The 14,902-nt window shown below is 36.0% G+C and overlaps 2 protein-coding genes and 1 long non-coding RNA gene across 18 annotated transcripts in view; 1 reads left to right on the forward strand and 2 right to left on the reverse strand.

Annotated features, from left to right (window-relative positions):
- The window catches only part of LOC106169088 (dynein axonemal heavy chain 5), a 60,828-nt gene extending 59,075 nt beyond the window's left edge, over positions 1-1,753 (reverse strand). For 2 of the 3 annotated variants that reach the window (XM_087010972.1, XM_087010973.1), the window contains exon 1: positions 1,455-1,753. In XM_087010972.1, the coding sequence (XP_086867098.1) occupies positions 1,455-1,556 (102 nt within the window). In that variant the 5' untranslated portion in view covers positions 1,557-1,753. The remainder of the gene's footprint in view (positions 1-1,454) is intronic. The other variant, XM_087010975.1, reaches the window with a different exon arrangement.
- A 365-nt stretch (positions 1,754-2,118) lies between these two features.
- Positions 2,119-3,548, forward strand: LOC147762698 (uncharacterized). The gene is made up of 2 exons (XR_015333901.1): positions 2,119-2,242; positions 2,414-3,548. It is a non-coding gene; the product is annotated as an uncharacterized LOC147762698 (long non-coding RNA).
- LOC106169079 (protein NDRG3) overlaps positions 3,165-14,902 on the reverse strand; it is a 29,205-nt gene continuing 17,467 nt past the window's right edge. For 9 of the 14 annotated variants that reach the window (XM_087010997.1, XM_087010991.1, XM_087010995.1 and 6 more), the window contains 9 exons: positions 10,783-10,836; positions 9,184-9,246; positions 8,857-8,917; positions 8,376-8,462; positions 7,894-8,072; positions 7,452-7,538; positions 7,105-7,204; positions 6,642-6,729; positions 3,165-6,249 (listed from right to left, as the gene is read on the reverse strand). In XM_087010997.1, the coding sequence (XP_086867123.1) occupies positions 6,101-6,249; positions 6,642-6,729; positions 7,105-7,204; positions 7,452-7,538; positions 7,894-8,072; positions 8,376-8,462; positions 8,857-8,917; positions 9,184-9,246; positions 10,783-10,836 (868 nt within the window). In that variant the 3' untranslated portion in view covers positions 3,165-6,100. The remainder of the gene's footprint in view (positions 6,250-6,641; positions 6,730-7,104; positions 7,205-7,451; positions 7,539-7,893; positions 8,073-8,375; positions 8,463-8,856; positions 8,918-9,183; positions 9,247-10,782; positions 10,837-14,902) is intronic. The other 5 variants (XM_013548387.2, XM_013548405.2, XM_013548399.2 and 2 more) reach the window with 1 other exon arrangement.

The raw sequence follows: 14,902 nt of genomic DNA on the forward strand, positions 1-14,902 counted from the left end.
TTATCCCTTGTTTTGTGATTATTATTTATAAGATTCAATCTTTCATAAATATATCACTCCAGTTATTCATAAAAAAAACATAAAAAGTCCCTACCTCTGTCACAAAAATGACATCAATCTATTGTCAAGTATAAAGAATTAAATATGTCGTTATTACCAATTATACCACTGAAAAATTTAGTGGTTATATTCAATACACAAATAAATAAATAAATAAATAAATAAATAAATAAAAGATAGAACAAATACAATTAATAGCAATATAATACCTTTTACCTATAAAAAAGGGGAGCAGAAATGTACTACATGTAATCTACAACTGAAATTGATCACAGTGTTAATTACAGCATCTCGATGGCTTCCTACAAGGTATAAGGCTGTTAGAGAGGTGTAAGATGCATATTATCATTAATATTACACATCATTCAAGCCAGCTGCTGGGTTCACTCTCTTTTACAAAGTTATTGTCAGCCCAGTGGTACCCGTATTTTAATTTGACTGGGTGAGAAAATATATAAAATATTGCATTTTTTGTCAAATTTATCATTAATTTAGTTTCAAGTTTTTATTCTAGCTGATTAATCATCTCAATCTTGAGACAGAGAATTTATCTTGGAGTGAGCCCAGACTCATTTTCTCCATTAAAATCTTTTTTTTAGAAAAAAAAAAAAACAAAAAAAAAAAAAACAGTCAATTGTGACCAATAATCATATAAAGACATTTTCAACACCAAAACAGATCATAGTGCTGTAAGAGGTTGGTTGTGGGAAATGGGGGGGGGGATGATTATGAATATAAATGGATATTTTACTGCTGCTATACTGGGGCCGTAGCAATAGTCCGAAGGTTCAATAGTCCGAAGGTTCATTGGTCCGAATATTCACTATAGAACCTTCGGACCAATGAACCCTTGATTAAAAAATCGATGAAAATGTTACCGCTTTTCGGACCAATGAACCTTCGGACCAATGAACCTTCGGACTATTGAGACGCACCCGCTATACTTACAGACAGAAACATGTTAATAATGTCTTTGGTTATTTAAATTCTGTTAAGTTTTTCAACAGCTCAAATTAATTTGATGCTCTAAAATATGTACGGGGCATATTAAATTCTGTATAGCACATCAATCATATTCATGATTAGAAGTATCATTAATCTTCACCGTTATCGTGGTCTTAGTTTTCATCATAAAATGAAAATGTGCGTGTTTAATTGTCTAATCTTTAAGACATGATACGACTATTTAATAAACTATTTTCTGGTAACGTTAACAGGTGCCTAACTCAGCAGAACACGTCTCCATCTTTGCCTGGGCTGTTTGAAGTCCGAAGAGGACACGAACGAAACTTATTCAAAAAGCTGAAACCTAATCAAATTACTATAATTTTAAAACATGAAGATCTAAACAGAAACAACCAGACTCTATACTACGCTGTCTTCTCCTTACTTACTTGTTTAAGGGCAATATTTTCTCCAGGAGCAAGTCCAGCGAGTCGAGACTTATTCTTCGCCTCTGCGCTCGCCTTTCCTCTTGACTTCGGTTTGTCCGCCATAGTTCTATTTCTCCGTTTCAAATCACTGCACAACGCCGGAATTGACTAGATTTGACTCCAAAGAGTCTGTTTAAAACACTCCTAATAGTTAAATTCTGATTGTTTGTCCTTATTCTTGTCTTTAACTTCTTTTAGCGTTGACAACCTGTGAAAAGGTCGCTCGTCTCCGCCATCTTGGTCTGTTTATGAGTTTCTAAGGTGGGATGCTCATTTGCATATCAAAATAGCCCCCTCTATGTAGCCCTTCTCCGAGCAAGCAAAACCATACAAAAGACATATTCACACACAGATTTGTTGCAGTAGAAAGAAAATATACGTTTGATTTAACTCGAATAGAAGCTTTGGGGAGTACTTCTATACTGTCAAATTTTGATATGTTTGCATTTGTAATTTTTTCTTCCTTATTTCAATATCAGCTACGTGCTTAGGAGACGGAAAGTTTTGAAACGGGATCATGTAAATAAATATTGGCTTTGTAAATCTGTTGCTCGTAGTTCAGATAAAAAAGATAAATAAATGTTTGTAAATTATAAACCAGTTTGGCAGATGAATGTCAAGGCAAACCGACAATACAAAGAGTTGGTTTGACCTTAAAAATATTTTTGAGGACTACAATTCATAATTATACTTACAAGATTGTATAGATTATATTAAATTGTGTGAGAATATACACGGCGCTCTGTGTGGTAAGAGATAAAAATGTGTTTAATAACTGTAAAAAGTTTAAAACACACAATAAATGAATCTTATAGGAGCAAAGTGAAAACATTAAAGTTGTGTAAATTTATTTAGAACAGTACATACATTACATATTACTTTAATAATCATAATATTGTTATTTATTAATTTTTTTCCAGAGCCAGACGTGTCTGATATTCATGGTCTTGGGATTCTCTCTCTAGACAGCTTACAGGGAGATTGACAGAGGGAGACGACTGGTACGACAAACCCCTTCAATAATTCCCCAGCCAAGCAGAAGTAAAAATGTTTACATAACATCTGAATGCATTTGGCTCGTTTTCACACATTGACCATGTCCAAGCTTATGCTCTTGCACAACTGACCCATGAAGTGGACAAACCAAAAGGACGGACCACTCTTCAGATATAATAATACAAACATTCAGGGGACCATGACTCTCACGCTCACTAATGACTGACCAACCGCAGCAGAGACCAGTATGGGTTAGGCTTCAGCTGTTGAAACAAATACAGTACACTGTAAACATGGGACAAGTTGGGCTGGAGAATTTGTACAAATTACAATACAAGGAATCGACTAAGACATTGCTCATAAATTTCAGCAAAAGCCAAACAGAATTCTTTGTCACAAAATAAGTTAAAAGATCAATGGTAATTTGAGTGGAAATGAGGTGAATTATTAACAAGGACTTTTTCGGTTAATACAGTTAGCTGCATTGAGCATTGATATTGGAATAAATCAAAAATATTTTAGCTAATTATATTTTAAATAAGAACTAAGTATTGGGCAGAAAATTAAACAAAACAATAAGCACAACCTTTTTATCCCAAAGAACACAAAACCATCTACACTAAATTTCCACCAGAATATGCAGGAAAATAAAACAATTCACACCACAACAACAAATAAATTGTCCACTAACTTTATTAACAGGTACCATAATATACATGACAATGTCCCTGGCACCTTGATAATATATAAACATGAATTCTGAACAACTTGTCTAATATATAACATACAGCATCTTTGGCACAGTTATCTCTAATTATATATAACTTTCAGTTAATGTGTTAACAGGGGCAGGGAACCTTTGAATATGACAAAAACCTAACATTTAAAGGATGAATATATCTTGTCCAAATTCAGCATTGCTTCGAATATAATAATTAATATGTATAATTATGAAGAGAAATATTAGTACAGTACTGGTGGTCAAATGTAAAGTGATGACAACACATTCCTGGAAATTCACTTCCAGTAAGTACATCAGGGGTGTAATTTTGGTAAAAACATACCACGTTGCCTCTCTTTTTCCACCCCTTTCTGCAAAGATTTTTATTCCAAAAAGACACCTTTTATAACCTGACAGTTACATGTATGTCACTGCAGATCAAACTGGTTGTGGTCCAATGTCCACTTTCCAGGGAACATTTCACTTTACATTTAGTCCAGTCATACTTTTTCCTACTGAAGACCCACAACACTGGTTTGTTGGGTTTTTTCTTATAACACACTCTAACAAATATGTACATTGATTTAATCCATACAGAGATAGCTTGAATGCTGTCTAAATATTTGCCATAAGCCGATTTCATTTACAGTTAAATGATTAAATGATACTCCTTTTGAATGTAAATGTTTCCTTTCCTTCCTCGTCCCCCTACAACAAAAGCACATAGTCTTCCATAAAGTATGAGGTTATCACTGTTGCCAGCGTTCGACTCTCATTCAAGTGGAAAATCACCTTGACGATACTTTTGATTAAAAAATCTTGGATTTTTTTGTAATGTTTGTGAAAAGCCCTATAACAAGAAACAGGTAACATATATTTACAAAGCTACAAAAATGTATACAAATAATGCACTTTCATTGCAACAGATATGAAATTGAAATGAATTCAACAAACAGTAACGATGAATACCAATCAATATTTACATGTACAACCTTGCAAAATATTACAAAACAACTCTACCCTAACTTTACATCAAATGCAAAAATATATGCTCAAACAATAATATTTTGCTTGCAAATCTTCTTCAACATCTTTTCTACCCTTGTTTTGAATGTTTCTTGGTGCTTAAAGAGCAAGAAAACTAATAAGTAGAAAATAATTTTGTATAAAAGAAAATACATTGCATATCTAAAATGTCTGTATGGTACAGGAGGCAATAAATGTTTACAAAATGCTTCTGGCAGCAATTTGATTCTTTATTGTCAAATGCCTTAAGTTTGTAAAATTAATCAACAAATCTTTCCAGAGTTGCTCACTTCTTGCAGTTTTCAAACAACTAACATCTGGAGTTTAAACCTAGTTCTTAACAAGGTAAAAGCTACTAGGCAGTGTATAAGTTGTATACTGAACATTTTACAATGTGTTACACAAGGATATAGTTATACACCAACATCTTTATTGTTTTTGATTACAAAAAAGTTTGCTTCTCTAATCATAAAAAGTGCATAACAATACAACTACAGTGTATCTTTTTTTTTGTCTGTTAGATTACAACAAAGGTGCATTTACATTACTCCATCACAAAAATACTAAAAACATGACAAGGATGAGCCTTAGAAAGCTTTACCTTTTTTTTTTTATTCTTAGCCAAATTTGTAATTTTTCTCAGCAGTTTGCTTAAGTTCAGTAGCCAATAGTTTAATAACATGACCTGATATTATAGCTATGAATGTTTGTATAATCTGAGGCACACTAATGACTGGATATTGTAAAGCACATATAAGACTCCAGCACCTTTGTATTATCATTCATAATAAGAGCAAGCTGACAAAATTGATACATTGTAATAATAATTTTGTACATAGTATAATTCATTTTGAATAATTCAAGATGGGACTTTTAATAATGTTTCTACATATACGCAGACTGTATCATTACAGAATATTTAAGAACTTGGTCCAACTTGTTTCAGCGGTAACCACTTTGAGAAAATTTCCTCAGATATTGTTATATCCTCTCAGCAATGACTTTAAAGTCAATTTGCAGCTGTATAAACCAATGTAGCACCAGGCAGGCTTTAAATTTATCTTCACTGCTGTACATGACTGTAGTAAGACTGCCAACATGACAGTTACCAAAAGGAGAATAATCTGTCTCTCTGTCATAATGTTAACAAAACGATGATAACTGAAAACAAAGGCAAGCAATGGTCAAAATAACTAGAATATGTGTGAATCATAAGTGCTGGCAACCTCCTCGTTTTCTTAGCTGTTAAATGCTTTATAAGAAATTCTGTTAATTTTTTTTTTTTCATTTAAACAATACCATGATGTACGCTGGTGCCTTGTGTTCCTGTAACAGAAGCTGATATGTTACTACTGTCTAAATTGATACAATAGAAACACGCCAGGCAGCAGGTGACAAATTTCTCTCCTTAGTTTGATACTGATGATATTGACATTCCACAAGGGTGTCAAATTCCGACAAGATGTCAAGTGTCATGTCAGGTGACATGTGACACTTTTCTCTCCAAAGTCTGGTGCTGTCAATGTTGATATCCCATCTATGTCAAATTTCAGGAAAAAGTGTTAAGTGTCACATGCCAAGTGACGAATTTCTCTTCTTTGTTTGGTATTGCGAATATTGACACTCAGCAACTAAAGATAAACATGCTAAATGTTGCATGACATCCTTCTCGGACACTCCTGTCCCTCAATTGAAGTGAAAACCTCGTCACATGTCACCCTGAACCACTCGGCCTCAGGTTCCTGCACAAAATGTGTTAGGTGGGTATTGCCAATGTAGACATTTCACAAATATCTGTTGAACTTAAGAAGAAATGCAAAGTCAAGTGTCATGATGTGTCAAGTGTCAGATGTCACCATGCCATCTAACACTCCGCCTCCTGCTCTTGCACCACTGGTGTCTGGTGTGTTGTTCCGGTGATGGAGCCACGCCCCCCTCCACCGGCCCCCAGAAGACTGGCCCTGGAGGCGGCGCTGCGGGACTCCATGATCTTGGTCTGACTCATGAATGGGACTGGAGGAGAGAAATAGTATAATTTTTTGGCATAAGAAGGTAAATGGTTAAATCCTTAATCTTTTTTTCAACAAAATAATACAACTGGCTGACAGACCAAATCTTAGTCAGAGAGAGAGAGAGAAAATTAATGTCTTTTAATATTTCATCCTGCATCATTATCATCATTACCCTATCCTAATTTTTCCTGTACAACAAAAATCCCAACTTAACAAAAGGTACAACTAAAATAGAGTGTATTAATGTAAAATCAGCCTTCCAGTACATCAAGATCATCATCATCATCATCATCATCTTCATCCTCTTACTGCAGGTACTGATGATGATGGAGACAGAAAAATTTTAAATAAGAAAGAGAACATGGCCACTAGGTGCAGCCAGTGTATACTCACCATATCCCAGGCCCTGTAGGAATAATCTGAAGGCATCACACACTTTCTCTGGTGCCTCCTCCAGGGGCATACCACCACAGTCTGAGATCTGGAAAACAAAAATCATAGTGTATATATCTTATTACTGGACAACACACACACACACACACACACACACACACACACACACAGTAATACCAAAACTAGCTGTAGTCAGAAATCTAGGGGCAGTGCTATGCATGTAACACTTGAAGACACCTAGAACTAAGAGGACACAGAAAGACAGGCCCCTTCACTAGAACTGATAATAGTAATTACAGACTCTTTAAGACTGAAGTCATTTAGTGACACAGGCCCCAGTGTGGTACCTAGTGCCTAGTTTCTGAAGTGTTGTAAGTATATAACTCAGAGACCAGAGAGAGCCAAGCCCACTCCTTGCTAAGACAAGTAAAGACATCAGTCACTTAGTGACCCAGTGTCTTACCTTCATCCAGCTGGTTTTGCTGGGGTCAATCCTGGAGTTCATGTCCACCATGGCGTCCAAGTGAGGAGAGTTGTCTCCAGCCATCAACAGGACATCACAGCTACAATTAATTAATGTATTTGCTCACATTACAATTATTATTATTACTTCTGTCAAGAACTACATTCTCTTAATCAAGGCAAATGTACAGACACTGAACAGGAAATAATAAATAATACTGATGGCGACAACTGATGCAAGGAATAACTGTGTCTAGACTATACAGACACTTTAACTCTTTAAAAAGCATGGACCTATTTCTATTTAGTAATTCTAATAACTGTGACATGGTTAGAGAGTCTACTCACTCCAGTGCCCTGGCCCCTGTGTTCTTTCCTGGTGTGCTCTTAACGCCAAGCTTTGGAAGGTCTCTGTGAACTGCTAGAGCTGTACGCCTGAAAATAAACAGGAGAAACTACTACTAAACTTTCTATTCTAAATTATCAAGTACCATTTCATCAAATACATGAATAAATATACAGATAAACACTGAAAAATACACAAATGAATAAATACTACTAATATAACATCACTGCATAATGATATGAATGACAAATATTTCTGTTGTTGCTCTCAGGGCATTTTTACTTAGCCTGGCAACAATTATAAGATATCGATTTAATCTTGCATTTACCAAACCCATACTTGTGTAAGATACGAACACAGCATTATTTTTACAAGTCTTACACCAAATCTAGTGTGTGTCTGTGTGTGTGTGTGTGTGTGTGTGTGCACGAGTGGTCCACTTACTTTGTGTAGGACTCTATGAACAGTGCCAGGTTGTGAGGGTTGATGTGTTTCATGGTGTCTCTGTACATGCGAACCAGGTCGTAGTTTTGGTCCACAGTCTTCTGTCCAAACCAGTGCCACAAGAGATAGTCCTCAGTGAAACCAGTCATACTGCCACTCTTTAAGTACCATGTGTTTAACTGAAATACACACCATTAAAAATTTATTAACTATGTTCAGCATAAACCAATGACAGAGGAGTCAAGATTTCAGAGACAAAAGTGGACCTTTTGAAAAATTCCTCAAAATGCAAGCACTGAAGGTTCACAGTTCCTTTTGGGCATGGTGGTCCACTAATTAAACCCCCAAATATCCAATATTTCTGGATAAAAAATAGTGTGGAAGACTTTCATTCTAAGATATACGCCACCTTGTGACTTGTGAGTGAACTGAACTTTGACCTATTTCGGATGAACTAACCAATGAGACGTGCTGTTACAAACCTTCTGCCATCCCCACTCTGTCCATCCAGACACAGAGGCAGTACAGTTGACCAGTGCCAGGGCATCCACCTTCTCAGGGTGGTTTAGCTGGAATGGTGACCAGTGTTATTATATAAGATACAATGTAATACATTAAGATAAAATGTATCCACAAAAGCTATTTTGCCATGTATTTTAAAATATTTATGTTACAATGTCTGTATACTTTATTTCCTCATGATTTCTCTTTTTTTTTTTTTTTAATTTCACCTGTGTGTACATGTATGCAAGTGTTTATTTATCTATAGACATCTAAGTTTTTTGTGCCAATGTCTGTGTGCTTGAATGGCATGTGTGTGTGTGTGTGTGTGTGTGTGTGTGTGTGTGTGTGTGTGTGTGTGTGTGTGTGTGTGTGTTTTTGAGTGTTAAAGGTGGAAGGAATCTTCAGTAGGTATCTTGGGGTAAGGATCCCCTTGAAGCCCTTTTTTATCAAGCTACTTACAGCAAATCTAGTCAGGATGTTGGCACCAGCTCCCATACCAAACCCTATGAAATGTTTGATACTGAAATACATACATACACAACAAAAGATGATACAGTGATATATTACGTGCAAGACCATTCAACATGCTCAGAACTCAGAGAGGGGACAATAAAAATGTTCAGTGAAATCAAGCATCTGAAGTTCCAGGTGTTATTTTCACATATGTGTGCGCAAATAAGGTGAATTTTACACCAAGTCTAGTCAACTGATACCAGCTCTCTTTTATATTTGGAAATTAAAGGCAATTTTTTTAATAGGTGAACATACCAAATTACAAACTCTTACCCATAAAACTGCAGCACAGGAAGTATCATTTCCGACAGCTCGTCCATGCTAGGAAAGTGGTATCTTAAATAACAACAAGATGAATGAACACAACAGGAAATAATGGTAATTTATTCAAGCACTTGTCAACATTTACAATACCATGCTGATTAATTCTGATTGGAGAGCAACTTTGTCTCTAAAGCAGTAACTGAGATCACTATTTTTTCTCATCATTATTCCATTAACATTAATCACAATGTTATGTATAAATCAGATTTAAAAAAATCTTGGTTAGAAAATTTATATGATTGACTGAAACCATCTCCATTTTCCATTCATTCCTTTTTTCATTCATCGAAAAAAAAAAAAGTGGCCATTTAATTCTACAAAAAACAATTAACAAACCAACCACATTGGACAGAGAAACCTTGACAACAGACCAACATGAGAGGTTGTTTACCCTAGGCCTTTGCCAATCACATTCCCAGCTTTGGCTAACGACACCACACTGAGAGGCAGCATATGCAGTATATAGACATATATGAGGCTAACATGTTGAACACATAGCCACAGTCCCAGGAGCCATGTCTACCAGTTTCTATATTTTCAAACTTCCACACATGCTGGTTTCTAGCATTTCAGGCCTTATGTATGGATTAGGCGTTTACAAAATGGAGCTTCGGATTTGTGAATACAAATGCCTAAATTAACAACTACAGCCACAAATGATCTCCACAATGTAAAGTTAGTAGCCATTAGTACTTCAGGACCAACAAGCCATATATCCAAATTGTTTGGGAGGTCCAATGCTGCGCTCATGGCAAATAATTTTACCTTGGGGTGCTCAATTCGTGGCTGTAGTCGTTTGTGCCCCAAATCTAAGGGTTGTATTAGCATGTGGCAATTGTCATTTATGAGGCCTGCATAATAACATCAGCATTGTTTTCTTAAGTAACTGAATAAACTGATAATTAGCATGGCATAAGGTGGGTTCTGAAGTGTGTTAATTTGTGATTGGTACCATGAACATCCACCAAAATGCCACCGATGGCCACAGTCTGATAAGAGCACACATATGGAGGTTTGAAAATGAAGAATCTAGAGCCCATAGGACCCGGGACAAGGTGTATGAACATTCTGCCCAGAGCATACTTAACACCAAGGATATATCAGTTTATGTATAAGTATATACTAGTGAAGGCTACATATTTATAATTCCTACCATTTCCAACCTCACCAACACCTGTTTCAAGGTTTTCAACTCTAGGCAGAAACTGGATATTTCAAATAAATTCATCCCTGAATCAGTAAAATTACCACAACTCGGGTACAAATGTTATTGGCAGAACAGTAATAGATCTCTTCTGCATAATATTACTCAGCATGTCAGGTACCCAGATAGATGAGGGGGGAGGGCAACTCATGAAGGAATACCAATGAAATAGCTCTAAATTCTGCCATATTTCACGTGGTAAATAAGGTATGAAATAACTGATTACTAACAGGTAAGGATAAAATAGTTTCAGTGGCAGGTGGTTTTTGCTTTCCCTTCTTTTTTTCCTACAATTTTTTTCTCTTTCTGGCAATTTTATCAGTGTTCTCCCTGACATCTCATACCTTTTATCTGCTCCTTTGACGAGAGGCATTGCTGGGTCGTCGTGTGGCTCCGTACTGCAAAATGGACTGACTAACGGTGATGATGCCAGTATAAAATGTATCAGTAGCACACTAGCCTACTAGTAAATATAAAGTTTGCTCACCAAAGCCAGTAGCCACAACCAAGAGGAGAGAGATACATAGCAACAATACCCAACATCCAGGAAGGGTGGGTGGGGGTGAGGGTGGTTAAACACCCCATTTATATAGCTAAGCAATACAGATTTTTAAGGAGGGAAGGGGGAAAGAAGCTTTTGTTCAATTCTTTTTATATAAAATTTTTTTGAAATTTAGGTAGCATTTGTATAAGTGAACACAATATAAAAGACTGCAAGGGGTTGGAGAGACAGTCACAACATTTACTGAAGCAAGCTTTAAAAAATATCACAGACCATAACGTAAAGAGGCCAAAGTTGGATATTTTGTTCTTGCATTATAAAAAGTACCAAAAGAGGATTCAAAAGATTTGGTCAAAGGTACCAAGAGTTAACTAGTCTGAAGTTGGAAAAACCCTGAAAAATTCTTATTTCCCTTCACCACAACTCAATGTAAATAAGATGCTTCAGAAAATTAGGATCATCAAGTTTCCAAATTAAAACCAAAAAAAAAAGTTAAAATCATTACGTAAACTTAAATATGATATACATGCAATTACCATTCACTTTGCTTTGAGTATGTTATCCAATATTCAATCATTTCCTTTGCCCATCTTGTTTAAAAAGTCTATTTTAACATTTGAAAATATTCATTTTTTTTTCTTTTTGTAAGAGCAGGGGGTGCCTCATGGGTAATAATGTAAAATGCAATATTTCACATTTGATAAACTCTTCTCAAGTTACTAATTAAGTGGGCTAGTACCATGTCTCAGAAGCAGCAGCTGTTTTATAATTCTAAAGATAACCCACACCATACCTGTCCCAGCTGACAGAGAACAACTCTCTTCAGCTTCAGTTGACAGAATAAGGCCCCATGGGGAAATAAACAGCATGACAAGGCTATACAGCTAAAGCTACCTGAACAAGCTAGAGATCCAATGAATGAAGCCAGCCAAACATCGTCCTACAATTGCTGTGATTGCTGCTGACAAAACATGATACTGCTGTGGCTGTTAGCACAACATGTCCCAGTGGCTGAAGTTGGCATAATGTGGCCCTACAGTCACGCCTTTAAGCACTATTACTAAAACTAGAGCAAAGTCATCTAATGTTGCAGTTGGTGAGACACGAATCCCAAGTTCTCAAACCAGTTAAGCTAAAACTATGATTGTCTTAAGCTGCAGTACACACAGCAACCCTCCAGCTAAAGTAGACACTTAGTCCTACAGTTTCTTTTAAAATGGGCAGAAAAAGTTCATCCTAAAAATGCGATGAACAGGCCACAAAGCATTCTATTCTCCAACTGCCCAATATACTAGCGAGAGAAATATACTCAGCCCAAACTGGCTGCCATCTAGCAGTCTGGTTACTACATGTAATTGACTTGGGGTTTACAGGCAGTGCTGCCACACTGGAGACTGAAGATAAAGATGGAATCATAATTAACTCTCATATCAGAGATTATATTTCACCACTTACAAGCCAAGAGGCTTCTTAAGTGAACTGAACTTGGTGGTGATCTCTGTTTCAAACAGAAAAGAGTGAATTATAATTCCATCTTTTTTTTTTAGTTTATAAAGAACTGCATGAATCAAAACTTTCATCCTAGCACAGGAGAATGGATAAAACATCACCCTGACAACAAAGCTCTGACTAACATGTAACACAACATAAGTGCACTATGCCAAATAGCATATAGCCCAAACTACAGATAAACCACTGGTGAACATACACAGTGTTGCAACACTGGTACAAAAACAGCATCTTTCACAGCATTAAAACACTGGGACACAGAAACCATTGCATCTACACAGCAGAGAGGGAAACACCACTGCACAAAAAAACAGGAGCAATATTATTAACTTTAAGTACAAGCTCATCATTATCTTCTGCAGCAAACATTTATCATAGTGGGAACTAGTGACAGTTTTCTATGAAATAATTTTCTGGGAAAAATAATTAACTATTGTCTTATCTTTAGACACCTTACAAATAATCATTTCAAGTTTAACTTTGTAAATAAAATTACTAAAATAATTAAACCTAATACAAAAATGTGATTATTATGTCAAACAAGCACGCTGACACTCATGCCAAAAATTAAGCAGGAGACACACAAATAAAAGATGCGACAAACTGTCAAACGTAAAAATACCAAAGCAAAAAGAAAGGGTATATTTACTTCATATTCCTGTAAAGAGAAATTGAAAAAAGAAAAAGAAAAAATAAAATAATTAAAAAGTGTAGAAACAAAATGATTAATCAGGCATTGCATGAAGTACGCAAGGTCATTACTGAAACTAATTTATTCATCATTGAAAACAGTCTATTTTTGACAGGAAGTACACACACCAGTTTTTTGACAGCAAATACAGACACCATTTTGGCAGGACATACACGCCAATGTGTTTTCCACATTAACATCTCTCACAACTGTATTTTGTCAATACTTTGCCACATGTATTCTCCAATGGTAATAGGAAACTGATCAATACAAAAATTAAACTACTTGATGGGATGCCAAATCATACAGTACACATGTGGTAAACATAGCCAGAAAGATGGATAGATACCCCCACTAACACAAAGATATCTACATCATCCGCTGTATCTGTCACTCAAGCAATCAATAAACAAACAACATTTTGACTTTCTAAAAGGAAAATATCAAAATAAGAAAAAAAATGCTTTTCCTCCTCAAACAGTTAGGAGCCTAACCAATTAAATATTTTAAGTTTTTTTAAATCAAAAGCATGAGTGACACAGACATGCAGGACTCTCTTTCCCAGATTTATAACTCACTTGTCCAAACTAGTCGCTAAACGAAACAACTGGCAGCCAATCAATCAACTTGCTATATATCAAAATGGAAATTTTAGACCCCCAACATTGCCAATATGCTGGCATGGAACAGAAACGGCCAAATCAGTCAAATCAGTGACCATTTATCAATTGGGTTTTTTCATAGGAAAAACTCATACACGTTCAGGATCATCATCTTTTTTATCTCAGCATGCAAGTAACACATCTTGAATCATTCGGGAAGCAATGGACTCACAGACAAGATGAACTTTATGATGTATATCTTCGTCATTATTTAACTCCAGTCAGGCACCATTACTTAAATCACTTATTTAAATAAAGTTTTATAGCAAACATGAAAGGACACGATGTGAGAATATGGCCGTGAAAACGGATGTCCGTGTGCATGCGAGTGTGTATTTGATCACACACTCACATGCACACACACACACACACACACCCACACACACATGCATGCATACACATATTAACTTTATCCTTGCCAGGAGATCCAGTTAACAGTAATCACAGTGAAACTGAGGAGAAAAAATCAATACAAAGTGGTGGTACTCTGGGAACCCAGTTTGACAGGAAGGAGTCTGGGGAGATAGAGATGTGTGAGTGCAGGAAACCAAATCACTGTCCATCTGGACAGGTTGGAGAGGAAAAGGACATCACATGTTACATGAAAAGGGATGTTTGCAGGCAGTGCTTTCTGTAAAAGAGAGAGAGAAAAAGAGAGAGAGAGAAAGAGAGAAGGAGGGTTTCTGATTGTGCAGAAGGTGGGCGTGTCTTCCATTACAAGGTGGGGAATGCACTATAAACCAAAATACATAAAATACTCAAAGGACAATAAAATCAGTCATCCATGAATGTCAGTTAAACCAATCCCCAAATACAGTGTTGTGTTTTTGATCATTTCTGAGGAGCCAGGCCAATGCAATTAAATCAAATGTCAAATTTCATGATGTCGACTAATTTGTGATATCTGTGTCAATATCTTTGGATAAAGCTCCCACTATACCAGCTGAAGTTTATATAAGTGAGGAGTTATCCAGCTTTTTGCCAAAATGCCGTCAAAATTGTCAGTAGGATTTCTTTCATTAAAGATTTCATGAATCACATAAATCAAACCTACAACCACAGCTTAATAAGCCTTTCAGCAAGCAAGGGTATAGGTTTAC

The sequence above is a fragment of the Lingula anatina genome, chromosome 4 (genome assembly GCF_051362555.1).
Source record: "Lingula anatina isolate TDL-2025a chromosome 4, LinAna3.0, whole genome shotgun sequence".
Classification (NCBI taxonomy): Eukaryota; Metazoa; Brachiopoda; class Lingulata; order Lingulida; family Lingulidae; genus Lingula; species Lingula anatina.